This window comes from Neoarius graeffei, chromosome 9 (genome assembly GCF_027579695.1).
Source record: "Neoarius graeffei isolate fNeoGra1 chromosome 9, fNeoGra1.pri, whole genome shotgun sequence".
Taxonomy (NCBI): Eukaryota; Metazoa; Chordata; class Actinopteri; order Siluriformes; family Ariidae; genus Neoarius; species Neoarius graeffei.
The window spans coordinates 39592569-39608536 of NC_083577.1; the positions used below are offsets into that span (position 1 = coordinate 39592569).

At 37.8% G+C, this 15968-nt stretch overlaps 1 protein-coding gene across 1 annotated transcript in view; it reads left to right on the top strand.

Moving 5' to 3' along the window:
* The first annotated feature begins 5574 nt into the window (after nt 1-5574).
* Nucleotides 5575-15968, top strand: part of drc1 (dynein regulatory complex subunit 1 homolog (Chlamydomonas)) — a 38110-nt gene continuing 27716 nt past the window's right edge. Inside the window, exon 1 of the mRNA XM_060929464.1 lies at nt 5575-5726. Within this exon, the coding sequence (XP_060785447.1) occupies nt 5599-5726 (128 nt within the window). The 5' untranslated portion in view covers nt 5575-5598. The remainder of the gene's footprint in view (nt 5727-15968) is intronic.

Sequence of the window (15968 nt, forward strand, 5' to 3'; positions counted from 1 at the left end):
GACGAGCAGCAATGTTCTTTTTGGAGAGCAGTGGCTTTCTCCTTGCAACTCTGCCATGCACACCATTGTTGTTCAGTGTTCTCTTGATGGTGGACTCATGAATATTAACATTCGCCAATGTGAGAGAGGCCTTCAGTTGCTTAGAAGTTACCCTGGGGTCCTTTGTGACCTCGCCGACTATTACACGCCTTGCTCTTGGACTGATCTTTGTTGGCTGACCACTCCTGGGGAGGGTAACAATGGTCTTGAATTTCCTCCATTTGTACACAATCTGTCTGACTGTGGATTGGTGGAGTCCAAACTCTTTAGAGATGGTTTTGTAATCTTTTCCAGCCTGATGAGCATCAACAACACTTTTTCTGAGGTCCTCAGGAATCTCCTTTGTTTGTGCCATGATACACTTCCACAAATGTGTTGTGAAGATCAGACTTTGATAGATCCCTGTTCTTGAAATAAAACAGGGTGCCCACTCACATCTGATTGTCATCCCATTGATTGAAAACACCTGACTCTGATTTCACCTTCAAATTAACTGCTAATCCAAGAGGTTCACATACTTTTGCCACTCACAGATATGTAATATTGGATAATTTTCCTCAATAAATAAATGAGCAAGGATAATATTTTTGTCTCATTTGTTTAACTGACTTCTTTGAATCTACTTTTAGGACTTGTGTGAAAATCTGATGATGTTTTAGGTCATATTTATGCAGAAATATAGAAAACTCTAAAGGGTTCACAAACTTTCAAGCACCACTGTGTGTGTGTGTGTGTGTGTGTGTCTATATATAATCATTTTATTTCTTTAACTTTTTTAAATAAAATATAATGTCAGGCAAAAAAAATCAATTTCGGAAAAGTTTTTCTAAATTGACGAAATATGATCAAGTAGCATTTTTAAAACATACAGTTCTGTACAGGCACAGGAAAATAAATACTGTAAAGATGTCTTCAAAAATAATTAAATTAAATGCTTCTCCATAAAATATTAATATCATATATTATAAACAGTAGTATACAGTAATAAATAGGGATGAGCGAGTACAGCATTGTCTGTATCTGTACCCGTTAACCATGAATTATCTGTATCCGTATCCGTACTCGGAGTGGGCGGGGCCTAACCCGGAAGTGGGCGGGATTTAACCCGGAAGTGGGTCTGGTTGTCTTGAAACGGGCGGGGCTTTAACCAGTATGTTATTTTAAGCATGCAATTAATATGGGTTGATCAGAAATTGTTATAATTATTGCTGATTAGAAAACTATTTACAGGACAGCATCAGCATTGAACTTCAGATCAATGGTTTTGATAACGATAGCAAACGAACTATTTACAGAACAAGTTTTGCAACAATGAATACAACACATGCGGTTGCAATTATGAAATGAAATGTAATGAACAAGAGTTTTCATACTCAACATAACTTTCTTTTTTTAACTTTTTATGATCAGTGTGATTTTATTTTGGTTCTTTTTTATTTTTTTTATTTCCACACCAGGTGTGTGTGTGTGTGTGTGTGTGTGTGTGTGTGTGCAGCTTAATTTGTAATATTATTTATACCACTACTACCTAGAAAGTGTCAGACACTCAGTGCGTGAAGTAAAATAGATCTGGCCAGAGCCAACTGATGGTTTAAAAAAAAAAAAAAACTCCGACGACCGGCAGAGAGAGAGAGAGAGAGAGAGAGTGAGAGAGTGAGTGTAGCTTAATTTGTAATACTTATACCACTACTACCTTTATTTTTACATGAATTACAGCAAGAAAGTGTCAGACACTCAATGCGTGAAGTCAAAAAAACTGTTTTTAACCGACGGTTGAAAAAAGAAAAAAAAAATCTCCGACAGGCAGAGACGCAACGCGAGTCGCTTTCTACCAAGCACCACGTCTGAATGAACCCACGTTTACCAGAACTCTACTGGTTATAAGTAAGTACAAACTGAAATAAAAACAAACTTGAAGCTGAAGAAACCCGAAACGTTAACGGAAAGAGACAGAGCGCTGTTCTCTGTGTGAGTGAGCAGAGCGGTGTGTGTAGGGGAGGGGCGCTGTGACGCTGTGTGAGGATTTTCATTCAGTACGAGCACAGATATTGACTCGTATTACAACCCCGATTCCAAAAAAGTTGGGACAAAGTACAAATTGTAAATAAAAACGGAATGCAATGATGTGGAAGTTTCAAAATTCCATATTTTATTCAGAATAGAACATAGATGACATATCAAATGTTTAAACTGAGAAAATGTATCATTTAAAGAGAAAAATTAGGTGATTTTAAATTTCATGACAACACATCTCAAAAAAGTTGGGACAAGGCCATGTTTACCACTGTGAGACATCCCCTTTTCTCTTTACAACAGTCTGTAAACGTCTGGGGACTGAGGAGACAAGTTGCTCAAGTTTAGGGATAGGAATGTTAACCCATTCTTGTCTAATGTAGGATTCTAGTTGCTCAACTGTCTTAGGTCTTTTTTGTCGTATCTTCCGTTTTATGATGCACCAAATGTTTTCTATGGGTGAAAGATCTGGACTGCAGGCTGGCCAGTTCAGTACCCGGACCCTTCTTCTACGCAGCCATGATGCTGTAATTGATGCAGTATGTGGTTTGGCATTGTCATGTTGGAAAATGCAAGGTCTTCCCTGAAAGAGACGTCGTCTGGATGGGAGCATATGTTGCTCTAGAACCTGGATATACCTTTCAGCACTGATGGTGTCTTTCCAGATGTGTAAGCTGCCCATGCCACATGCACTAATGCAACCCCATACCATCAGAGATGCAGGCTTCTGAACTGAGCGCTGATAACAACTTGGGTCGTCCTTCTCCTCTTTAGTCTGAATGACACGGTGTCCCTGAGTTCCATAAAGAACTTCAAATTTTGATTCGTCTGACCACAGAACAGTTTTCCACTTTGCCACAGTCCATTTTAAATGAGCCTTGGCCCAGAGAAGACGTCTGCGCTTCTGGATCATGTTTAGATACGGCTTCTTCTTTGAACTATAGAGTTTTAGCTGGCGACGGCGGATGGCACGGTGAATTGTGTTCACAGATAATGTTCTCTGGAAATATTCCTGAGCCCATTTTGTGATTTCCAATACAGAAGCATGGCTGTATGTGATGCAGTGCCGTCTAAGGGCCCGAAGATCACGGGCACCCAGTATGGTTTTCCGGCCTTGAGCCTTATGCACAGAGATTCTTCCAGCTTCTCTGAATCTTTTGATGATATTAAGCACTGTAGATGATGATATGTTCAAACTCTTTGCAATTTTACACTGTCGAACTCCTTTCTGATATTGCTCCACTATTTGTCGGCGCAGATTTAGGGGGACTGGTGATCCTCTTCCCATCTTTACTTCTGAGAGTCGCTGCCACTCCAAGATGCCCTTTTTATACCCAGTCATGTTAATGACCTATTGCCAATTGACCTAATGAGTTGCAATTTGGTCCTCCAGCTGTTCCTTTTTTGTACCTTTAACTTTTCCAGCCTCTTATTGCCCCTGTCCCAACTTTTTTGAGATGTGTTGCTGTCATGAAATTTCAAATGAGCCAATATTTGGCATGAAATTTCAAAATGTCTCACTTTCGACATTTGATATGTTGTCTATGTTCTATTGTGAATACAATATCAGTTTTTGAGATTTGTAAATTACTGCATTCCGTTTTTATTTACAATTTGTATTTTGTCCCAACTTTTTTGGAATCGGGGTTGTACTTGTATAATACTCGTACTCGGCAAAAGTGCTTTATCCGTACCGGATACTCGTTTCAGCCGAGTATCCGGCTCAACTCTAGGAATAATTGAAACAAAGTAAATAATGGGTGTGAAAACCCTTTGCTTATATTTATTTTAAAAAAACCCCGTCTCAGGTATAATGTGTGCAGTTTGTTTTGAACTGTAGGTTTTACTGAGCATCTTTCAGAACCAGTCACAGTTCTTCTGGACACTTGGTCTGTCACACTTCTTTCTTATTTTTACAGAAAAACCCAACAGACTTAATTCTGGACTTTATTTTTCTTTTTCTGTCTGAAAAGTGGTATCTTACCTCATACGCTGCTTTCTTTACTGACATACAAACATTTTTTCTGTAAAATAGTATTTTTTTTTTTGTTGGATAATTAATATTTGGAACTCTAAAATGTTTTTGTACTGACTCGATAATGTCATAATCCATCTATCCATTATCTGTAGTCACTTATCTTGTTCGAAAGGGTCACAGGCAAGCTGGAGCCCATCCCAGCTGACGATGGGTGAAAGGCGGGGTACACCCTGGACAAGCCGCCAGGTCATCACAGGGCTGACACATAGAGACAAACAACCATTCACACTCACATTCACACCTACGGTCAATTTAAAGCCACCAGTTAACCTAACCTGCATGTCTTTGGACTGTGGGGGAAACTGGAGAACCCAGAGGAAACCCACACAGACACCAGGAGAACATGCAAACTCCACACAGAAAGGCCCTCGCCGGCTGCTGGGCTCGGAGCCGGACCTTCTTGCTGTGAGGCGACAGCGCTAACCACTACACCACTGTACCACCCATGTCATAATGGCCATCCATCCATCCATTATCTGTAGCCGCTTATCCTGTCCTCCAGGGTCGCAGGCAAGCTGGAGCCTATCCCAACTGACTATGGGTGAGAGGCGGGGTACACCCTGGACAAGTCGCCAGGTCATCACAGGGCTGACACATAGACACAGACAACCATTCACACTCACATTCACACCTACGGTCAATTTAGAGTCACCAGTTAACCTAACCTGCATGTCTTTGGACTGTGGGGGAAACCGGAGCACCCGGAGAAAACCAACGCAGACACGGGGAGAACATGCAAATGCCACACAGAAAGGCCCTCGCCGGCCACTGGTCTCGAACCCAGGACCTTCTTGCTGTGAGGCGACAGTGCTGACCCCTACACCACTGTACCACCCATGTCATAATGTCTCATCTCATCTTATTATCTCAAGCCGCTTTATCCTTCTACAGGGTCGCAGGCAAGCTGGAGCCTATCCCAGCTGACTACGGGCGAAAGGCGGGGTACACTCTGGACAAGTCTCCAGGTCATCACAGGGCTGACACAGACACCCATTCACACTCACATTCACACCTACGGTCAATTTAGAGTCACCAGTTAACCTAACCTGCATGTCTTTGGACTGTGGGGGAAACCGGAGCACCCGGAGGAAACCCACGCGGACACGGGGAGAACATGCAAACTCCACACAGAAAGGCCCTCGCCGGCCACGGGGCTCGAACCCAGGACCTTCTTGCTGTGAGGCGACAGCGCTAACCACTACACCACTGTACCACCCATGTCATAATGTCATAAAATAAAAATCAATAACAACGTTTGAACTAAAAAGGGTGCATAAGACGCTCGCACAGTGCTATATCTTATTAAATATGTCTTTAAAAAATTATGAATTATTTGATTTTGATTTATGTAGTACTCAATATGACCAATAGATGGCGATGAATCGCTCATCCTGCGTTGCTAAGATACGGAGACTCGCATGACAACAACAATCCTCCAGGCCTGATTAGAAAATGAGCGTGCACTTTCTGTAATAAAGCTGCTGTTTATTTTGGAGTAGAAACAGAAAATGCTACAACCTGATGTTTTGAGTGAAGGAAAAGATGAGACTGGACCGTCTGTTGAGGCCGAAAATCCAGAGGACAGAATCCAGGCTCGCCGAAACCGCACTGCTGCGCGAGTCCAGGCCAAGAAACGGTGAGTTCACATCTGCAGTGTGGGATTCAGTTCAGGGCTTTCGGCACTTTTGTAAACAGGAACCACATTAGCTTTAACCCTTTGATGCAAAACATATGCGCACCGGGACTCCCTAAAGTGAATGACGCATGAAATGGAATGACAAATGACAGGTAGTAAATTTGAACAATAAATGGTCCCTTGTCATTCAGATTCTTACAAATGGAATAACGATTGAAATCTTTAGTTTTAGACCTCCCTAGGATAAGATAAGTGGATGCTTGGTGGGATATCAGCTTTTACAAATGGAATGACAGGGTTTCTATATGTATTGACTTACTTTGAGCTAATGTTGTCAGTGATATCACCTTTTACAAATGGAATGATAAGGTTTCTAGGTGGAATGACATACTTTGAGGCAATGTTATCAGTGATATCAAATTAACAAATAGAATGACATTGTTTCTAGGTGGAATGACATACCTTTACCTTATATTATCAGTGATATCACCTTTTACAAACGGAATGACAGTGAATTTAGGTGGAATGACATACTTTTAGGTTATGTTATCAGTGATATCACCTTTTACAAATGGAATGACAGTGTTTCCAGGTGGAATGACATACTTTAAGGTAATGTTATCAGTGATAACACCTTTAACAAATAGAATGACAGTGTTTCTAGGTGGAATGACATACCTTTACCTTATATTATCAGTGATATCACCTTTTACAAACGGAATGACAGTGAATTTAGGTGGAATGACATACTTTTAGGTTATGTTATCAGTGATATCACCTTTTACAAATGGAATGACAGTGTTTCCAGGTGGAATGACATACTTTAAGGTAATGTTATCAGTGATAACACCTTTAACAAATAGAATGACAGTGTTTCTAGGTGGAATGACATACCTTTACCTTATATTATCAGTGATATCACCTTTTACAAACGGAATGACAGTGAATTTAGGTGGAATGACATACTTTTAGGTTATCAGTGATATCACCTTTTACAAATTGAATGACAGTGTTTTTAGGTGGAATGACATTTTGAAGCTAATGTTATCAGTGATATCACCTTTTACAAATTGAATGACAGTGTTTTTAGGTGGAATGACACACTTTGAGCATATGTTATCAGGGATATCTCCATTTACAAATGGAATGACAGTGAATTTAGGTGGAATGACATACTTTTAGGTTATGTTATCAGTGATATCACATTTTACAAATGGAATGACAGTGTTTCCAGGTGGAATGACATACTTTAAGGTAATGTTATCAGTGATAACACCTTTAACAAATAGAATGACAGTGTTTCTAGGTGGAATGACATACCTTTACCTTATATTATCAGTGATATCACCTTTTACAAACGGAATGACAGTGAATTTAGGTGGAATGACATACTTTTAGGTTATGTTATCAGTGATATCACCTTTTACAAATGGAATGACAGTGTTTCCAGGTGGAATGACATACTTTAAGGTAATGTTATCAGTGATAACACCTTTAACAAATAGAATGACAGTGTTTCTAGGTGGAATGACATACCTTTACCTTATATTATCAGTGATATCACCTTTTACAAACGGAATGACAGTGTTTCCAGGTGGAATGACATACTTTAAGGTAATGTTATCAGTGATAACACCTTTAACAAATAGAATGACAGTGTTTCTATGTGGAATGACATACCTTTACCTTATATTATCAGTGATATCACCTTTTACAAATGGAATGACAGTGTTTTCAGGTGGAATGACATACTTTTAGGTTATGTTATCAGTGATATCACCTTTTACAAATTGAATGACAGTGTTTTTAGGTGGAATGACATTTTGAAGCTAATGTTATCAGTGATATCACCTTTTACAAATTGAATGACAGTGTTTTTAGGTGGAATGACACACTTTGAGCATATGTTATCAGGGATATCTCCATTTACAAATGGAATGACAGTGAATTTAGGTGGAATAACATACTTTGAGCTAATGTTGTCAGTGATATCACCTTTAACAAACGGAATGACAGTGTTTTTAGGTGGAATGACATACTTTAAGCTGATGTTATCAGTGATATCACATTTAACAAATGGAATGGTAGTGTTTTAGGTGGAATGACATACTTTGAGCTAACGTTATCAGTGATATTGCCTTCAACAAATGGAATGACAGTGTTTCTAGGTGGAATAACACCTTTAGGTTATGTTATCGGTGACATCACTTTTAGAAATGGAATGACAGTGTGTTTAGGTGGAATGACAAACTTTAAGCTAATGTTATCAGTGATATCACCTTTAACAAATGGAATGACAGTGTTTCTAGATGGAATGACATACTTTGGCAATGTTATCAGTGATATCACCTTCTACAAATGGAATGACATTGTTTCTAGGTGGAATGACATACTTTTAGGTTATATTATCAGTGATATAACCTTTTACAAATGGAATGACAGTGTTTTTAGTAGAAATGACTGACTTTGAGGTTATGTTATCAGTGACATCACCTTTTACAAATGGAATGACAGGGTTTCTAGGTGGTATTGATTTAAAGTTACAGGTTTTAGAATTCAGTTAAAGGTATAGGCCCTTTGATGTGGCCAGTTGTTTGACGTCAGTCTGTCTATAAACTGTTTCAAATTATAATCTTCTAAAAGCATGCATTAGCTGGTAATTCATTGATTTTCTTTATTGCAGTCTTACATAATTTCCTAGAATTTCATTTTCAGAGCATATCTTGAACACTGTAAAGTCAAGGTCAACCAAACTTGTTACCATAATCAATCATTTCCTGCAAGGTTTTCCATTTTCTTGCATAGAAACCAGTCTGAATGGCAGTTCTTTTTCAAAGAATTTTGGTTTCAGAGCAGATCTTAAAAACTTAAAGGACTACCTCTACCAAAACTTGCCATAGTGATAAATCATTTTCTTATGGGATTAGGCATGTTTGGAACCCAGAGAGATAAAACTAAAATTTGACAAATTTAATTATGATTCAAATTGTAGTTAATTTCTCACTGTTCCTTTGCCACAATAATTTCTTTTCTGTTGTCTGCTTATTTCAAGTAGTTGTTGGTGCACAGGTTTTGGTTATTTCAATAAACTATCATTCAAACACAGACATCAATTGTCACTACTGAAAATGCATTTGTCAACAAAATGTATGAATTAAAACAGGATTACAACACTTTTCATTCAAAGACAACAAACACATCTGATCTTTCATTATATATTTGGTTTTACCAGTGTTAACTGATAAAAGTGGCATTACGATTGAGCGGCAGAGCTCGCATGACATATATTTGTTATGTATTCTTTTTAAACAAAGTGGAAAATAGAAAAAATTAATCTTATTTTTACACGTCAATTAATGAGATAACAAAACATTTGTACCTAGACGAAAAAATAGTCTGTGAAATTTGTTCCCTAACTAAAAGGCTGTTAAATATGATATACAGTAATGGAGCAGGACTAATTTTGACCATTCATATGTTCAAATCCTATTATGTGCTTGTTTTCTAGACATCACCTTTGTATGTAAAAACTATAACTTAGATTGGTCATCAAAAGATTTTACCATCCTTGACATAACATTTACCAATAATTTGGCAGAAATGGTTGAGAGAAACTGTAAGGATAAACTTAAATTAAAATGAACATGAATCAGTTGCTTGCAAGAGAAATTACCTCAATAGGTAGGGCAAATGTCATGAAAACGTCTTGTACCAAAGCTCAATTTTCTTTCTATTGTACTACCACTTCCTACTTATGCTACAACTAAAGAAATCGAAAAACTTTGATTACGTTCAATTTGGAATGGAAAACCAGACATAATGAAAAGAAAATTAATCACCAGAAATTACCCTGAGGATGGAATTAGTGTTGGATGAGTTTTCCACTCCCATGATAAATCAAACTTAAACTCCATGATAAATCAAACTCCACCTAAAAACACTGTCATTCCATTTGTAAAAGGTAAAATCACTGATAACATTAGCTCAAAGTATGTCATTCCGACTCGAAACTCTGTCATTCCATTTGTAAAAGGTGATATCACTGATAACATAAGCTAAAGTTATGTCATTCCACCTAAAAACACTGTCATTCCATTTGTTGAAGGCGATATCACTGACAACATTAGCTCAAAGTATGCCATTCCACCTAAATTCACTATCATTCCACTTGTAAAAGGTGATATCACTGATAACATAACCTAAAGGTTTGTCATTCCACCTAAAAACATTGTCATTCCATTTGTTAAAGGTGATATCGCTGATAACATTGCCTAAAGGTATGTCATTCCACTTAGAAACACTGTCATTCCATTGTAAAAGGTGATATCACTGATAACCTAAAAGTATGTCATTCCACCTATATTCCCTGTCATTCCATTTGTAAAAGGTGATATCACTGATAACACTGCCTCAAAGTAACAGTTTCATTCCACCTAGAAACACTGTCATTCCATTTGTTAAAGGTGATATCACTGATAACATTGCCTCAAAGTATGTCATTCCACCTAGAAACACTGTCATTCCATTTGTAAAATGTGATATCACTGAAAACATAACCTAAAAGTACGTCATTCCACCTAAAACTAAAAATACTGTCATTCCATTTGTAAAAGGTGATATCACTGATAACATAATTGAAAGGTTTGTCATTCCACCTAAAAACATTGTCATTCCATTTGTAATAGGAGATGTCACTGATAACATTGCCTCAAAGCATGTCATTCCACCTAAATTCACTATCATTCCATTTGTAAAAGGTGATATCACTGATAACATAATTGAAAGGTTTGTCATTCCACCTAAAAACATTGTCATTCCATTTGTAATAGGAGATGTCACTGATAACATTGCCTCAAAGTATGTCATTCCACCTAGAAACACTGTTATTCCATTTGTTTAAGGTGATATCACTGATAACATTGCCTCAAAGTATGTTATTCCACCTGAAAACACTGTCATTCCATTTGTAAAAGGTGATATCACTGATAATATAAGGTAAAGGTGTGTCATTCCACCTAGAAACACTGTCATTCTATTTGTTAAAGGTGTTATCACTGATAACATTACCTTAAAGTATGTCATTCCACCTGGAAACACTGTCATTCCATTTGTAAAAGGTGATATCACTGATAACATAACCTAAAAGTATGTCATTCCACCTAAATTCACTATCATTCCATTTGTATAAGGTGATATCACTGATAATATAACCTAAAAGTATGTCATTCCACCTAAAACACTGTCATTCCATTTGTAAAAGGTGATATCACTGATAACACTGCCTCAAAGTAACATTGTCATTCCACCTAGAAACACTGTCATTCCATTTGTAAAATGTGATATCACTGATAACATAACCTAAAAGTACGTCATTCAACCTAAAACTAAAAACACTGTCATTCCATTTGTTATAGGTGATATCACTGATAACATTGCCTCAAAGTATGTCATTCCACCTAGAAACACTGTCATTCCATTTGTAAAATGTGATATCACTGATAACGTAACCTAAAAGTACGTCATTCAACCTAAAACTAAAAACACTGTCATTCCATTTGTTATAGGTGATATCACTGATAACATTGCCTCAAAGTATGTCATTCCACCTAGAAACACTGTCATTCCATTTGTAAAATGTGATATCACTGATAACATAACCTAAAAGTACGTCATTCAACCTAAAACTAAAAACACTGTCATTCCATTTGTTATAGGTGATATCACTGATAACATTGCCTCAAAGTATGTCATTCCACCTAGAAACACTGTCATTCCATTTGTTAAAGGTGATATCACTGATAACATTGCCTCAAAGTATGTTATTCCACCTAAATTCACTATCATTCCATTTGTAAAAGGTGATATCACTGATAACATAACCTAAAGGTTTGTCATTCCACCTAAAAACATTGTCATTCCATTTGTAATAGGAGATGTCACTGATAACATTGCCTCAAAGTATGTCATTCCACCTAGAAACACTGTTATTCCATTTGTTTAAGGTGATATCACTGATAACATTGCCTCAAAGTATGTTATTTCACCTAAATTCACTGCCATTCCGTTTGTAAAAGGTGATATCACTGATAATATAAGGTAAAGGTATGTCATTCCACCTAGAAACACTGTCATTCTATTTGTTAAAGGTGTTATCACTGATAACATTAGCTTAAAGTATGTCATTCCACCTGGAAACACTGTCATTCCATTTGTAAAAGGTGATATCACTGATAACATAACCTAAAAGTAGGTCATTCCACCTAAATTCACTGCCATTCCATTTGTAAAAGGTGATATCACTGATAATATAAGGTAAAGGTATGTCATTCCACCTAGAAACACTGTCATTCTATTTGTTAAAGGTGTTATCACTGATAACATTAGCTTAAAGTATGTCATTCCACCTGGAAACACTGTCATTCCATTTGTAAAAGGTGATATCACTGATAACATAACCTAAAAGTAGGTCATTCCACCTAAATTCACTGCCATTCCATTTGTAAAAGGTGATATCACTGATAATATAAGGTAAAGGTATGTCATTCCACCTAGAAACACTGTCATTCTATTTGTTAAAGGTGTTATCACTGATAACATTAGCTTAAAGTATGTCATTCCACCTGGAAACACTGTCATTCCATTTGTAAAAGGTGATATCACTGATAACATAACCTAAAAGTATGTCATTCCACCTAAAAACACTGTCATTCCATTTGTATAAGGTGATATCACTGATAACATTGCCTCAAAGTATGTCATTCCACCTAAAAACACTGTCATTCCATTTGTAAAAGGGGATATCACTGATAACATTAGCTTAAAGTATGTCATTCCACCTGGAAACGCTGTCATTCCATTTGTAAAAGGTGATATCACTGATAACATAACCTAAAAGTATGTCATTCCACTTAGAAACAATGTCATTCCATTTCATGAGCTGAAAGCATGTCATTCCACCTACATTTCAATCGTTATTCCATTTATAAGAATCTGAATGACAAGGGACCATTTATTGTTCAAATCACTAGCTGTCATTCGTCATTCCATTTCATGCGTCATTCACTTTAGGGAGTCCCTGCGCACCCCTTCTCATGCACAACATGGGTCAACAATGACCCGCATTCATTTTCCAGGTTATTTCATGCTGACTGAGTTTTTCTTTGCTCTATCTTTTGAAATCAATTTATTTTATGATTGAATATTCCAAGTGTTCTTTAAATATCTTGTTTTTAATTACCACAAATCATTAATTTAATTTTTTCTTTCCTACTTTATGAACAAAAATACTTTTTATATTACTACACATGGGTCATCCAAGTGTGATTTAAAATTAAATGTCTTAATACTATAATAATAATTTGTTTCAAGTAATTACTTTAGCAGTGAATGGGGGCAGTTATTTATTTATTAACTATGTAGTTAGCTAAGCCAACTACAATAAAATTAGCTAACTAAAGTAGAATACACTACCGTTCAAAAGTTTGGGGTCACCCAGACAATTTTGTGTTTTCCATGAAAAGTCACACTTTTATTTACCACCATAAGTTGTAAAATGAATAGAAAATATAGTCAAGACATTTTTCTGGCCATTTTGAGCATTTAATCGACCCCACAAATGTGATGCTCCAGAAACTCAATCTGCTCAAAGGAAGGTCAGTTTTATAGCTTCTCTAAAGAGCTCAACTGTTTTCAGCTGTGCTAACATGATTGTACAAGGGTTTTCTAATCATCCATTAGCCTTCTGAGGCAATGAGCAAACACATTGTACCATTAGAACACTGGAGTGAGAGTTGCTGGAAATGGGCCTCTATACACCTATGGAGATATTGCACCAAAAACCAGACATTTGCAGCTAGAATAGTCATTTACCACATTAGCAATGTATAGAGTGGATTTCTGATTAGTTTAAAGTGATCTTCATTGAAAAGAACAGTGCTTTTCTTTCAAAAATAAGGACATTTCAAAGTGACCCCAAACTTTTGAACGGTAGTGTATGTCAACAGCTCGGTAGCTAATAGTAATTACTTGTAACTTTCTGACAAGTAATCGACTCACTCTCAAGGTAACCTAAACATAATCAATTTTTTTCTAAGGTAATGTTAGAACAATTGAAAAGCATTACTTCCATGTATTAGATGGGCAAAGGGCGCTGTGCTGAGCTGTGAAATGTCTGACACAAGCACAATTCACAGTTCCCACCAAACGCTGGAGTAAATGCATGCGGGTCGTTTCTGACCCATGTGTGTAAACTTGATGTAGAATTACAAAAGCTGTGCTTGTTCATAACTTAAGAAAGGAAAAATAAAAATGATGATTTGTGCTAAACAAAAACAAGATATAGATAGTTTTCACTGACGTCACGGCATTCCGGGGAATGCCCCCCAGCTGCCGTCTTGGAGGGCAAACAAAACGGACCATCGCCACTACCGGCTACGTTATCTCGGACGAATTTATGAAGTTATATAGTCAGTTTTCTAAAATAAAGATCAATGTCGGCAAAATCAAGCAAGCAGAAGTATATGGATACATTAGACGACATCTCACGACAACGGTATGCAGCCAAACTGGCCTTGATTGGGGGAATTGACCCCTACGAAGTGGACAAAGATGCATTTTCAAGTGACTATGCAGGGCTGCCAAAGCCTGAAACTGCCAAAGCCTGCTCCAAAGCCTGAAACTGACTTCATCAAACTTTAAAGGCTGTCTGATATATACAACTTTATATATTCACAGGAAGTATAAGGATGAGAAAAAAAACAGTTTAAATCGGAAAGCTGCACACATTTGCGCAGTCCTGCACACCGCTCGGGCTGCACAAATGTGCTCAGCTTCCCGATTTAAACTGTTTTTTTCTCATCCTTATACTTCCTGTTTCATGGACTGTAACGGATTTGCTTATTTAGTAATTTTAATACAGAATTTACTTTGAAATTATAATCAGACACTCCAACGCCCCCCCTAAAAAAAAAAAACCCGGATCTGCGCGATTCAGGCGGCATCCGCCAAAAGGCGTGCTGTTTGCATCCCAAACACAAATTAAATCATACAGAATAGACCTAAAATATTTTTCAAAAATGACCCTTGCGTGAGGGCGGCACGGTGGTGTAGTGGTTAGCGCTGTCGCCTCACAGCAAGAAGGTCCTGGGTTCGAGCCCCGGGGCCGGCGAGGGCCTTTCTGTGTGGAGTTTGCATGTTCTCCCCGTGTCCGCGTGGGTTTCCTCCGGGTGCTCCGGTTTCCCCCACAGTCCAAAGACATGCAGGTTAGGTTAACTGGTGACTCTAAATTGACCGTAGGTGTGAATGTGAGTGTGAATGGTTGTCTGTGTCTATGTGTCAGCCCTGTGATGACCTGGCGACTTGTCCAGGGTGTACCCCGCCTTTCGCCCGTAGTCAGCTGGGATAGGCTCCAGCTTGCCTGCGACCCTGTAGAAGGATAAAGCGGCTAGAGATAATGAGATGAGATGAGATGAGACCCTTGCGTGAGTGAAGTGACAAGTGTCAAATAGAAACGTGACAAACGAGCGATATTAAGTGTACATTACAATGTAAACGTACACTCAGCGGCATTCTCCAGAGATTGTTTACATGATGTTTTGGTTTCCAAAAACAAACTTAAACACAATTGATTGTTTATTTAAACAACTTACCACTTATAAAATGATCGGAGCAGACTTTGCTGTGTTTGGAAGGCTGATAATCCTTGCGGTTGATTCTCGCAAGCCATAGATTTCTCCTTTGTATGCTGAGTTTGTTTGATCGCCTTCGTGCTCCCGTACAGTGGGAATTCCATAAACGCTCCGCTTGACTTCATCATCTGACCTATTACGACAGCCGTGAACAACAGGTGTGCACCATTGCTAGCTTTAAATAGTAGTAATGTAACTATAAATGTAAATAATATATAAATGAATGTAACTCGCGCGCTACAATGTGTGCTCAGTGACCCGTACGGTAAGCTAGCCCTCCAAGATGGCCGCCACCAGGGAATCCCCGACTCTGTGACGTCATGTGAAAACTATCTATTTACTGTATATTTGGAAAAGTAAATGGCAAAATGAATTTATTTCAAAAGTATATCATAGAAACACTCAGCCATACATGAAATAACCTGGAAAATGAATGCAGGTCGTTTTTGACCCATGCTGTGCATTAGAAGGGTAGTGATACAAAAAGGGTTTTTATTCAAAAAGTAAGAAAGGAAAAAATAAAATAAGGATGTATGATGATCAAAAACAAGTTAAT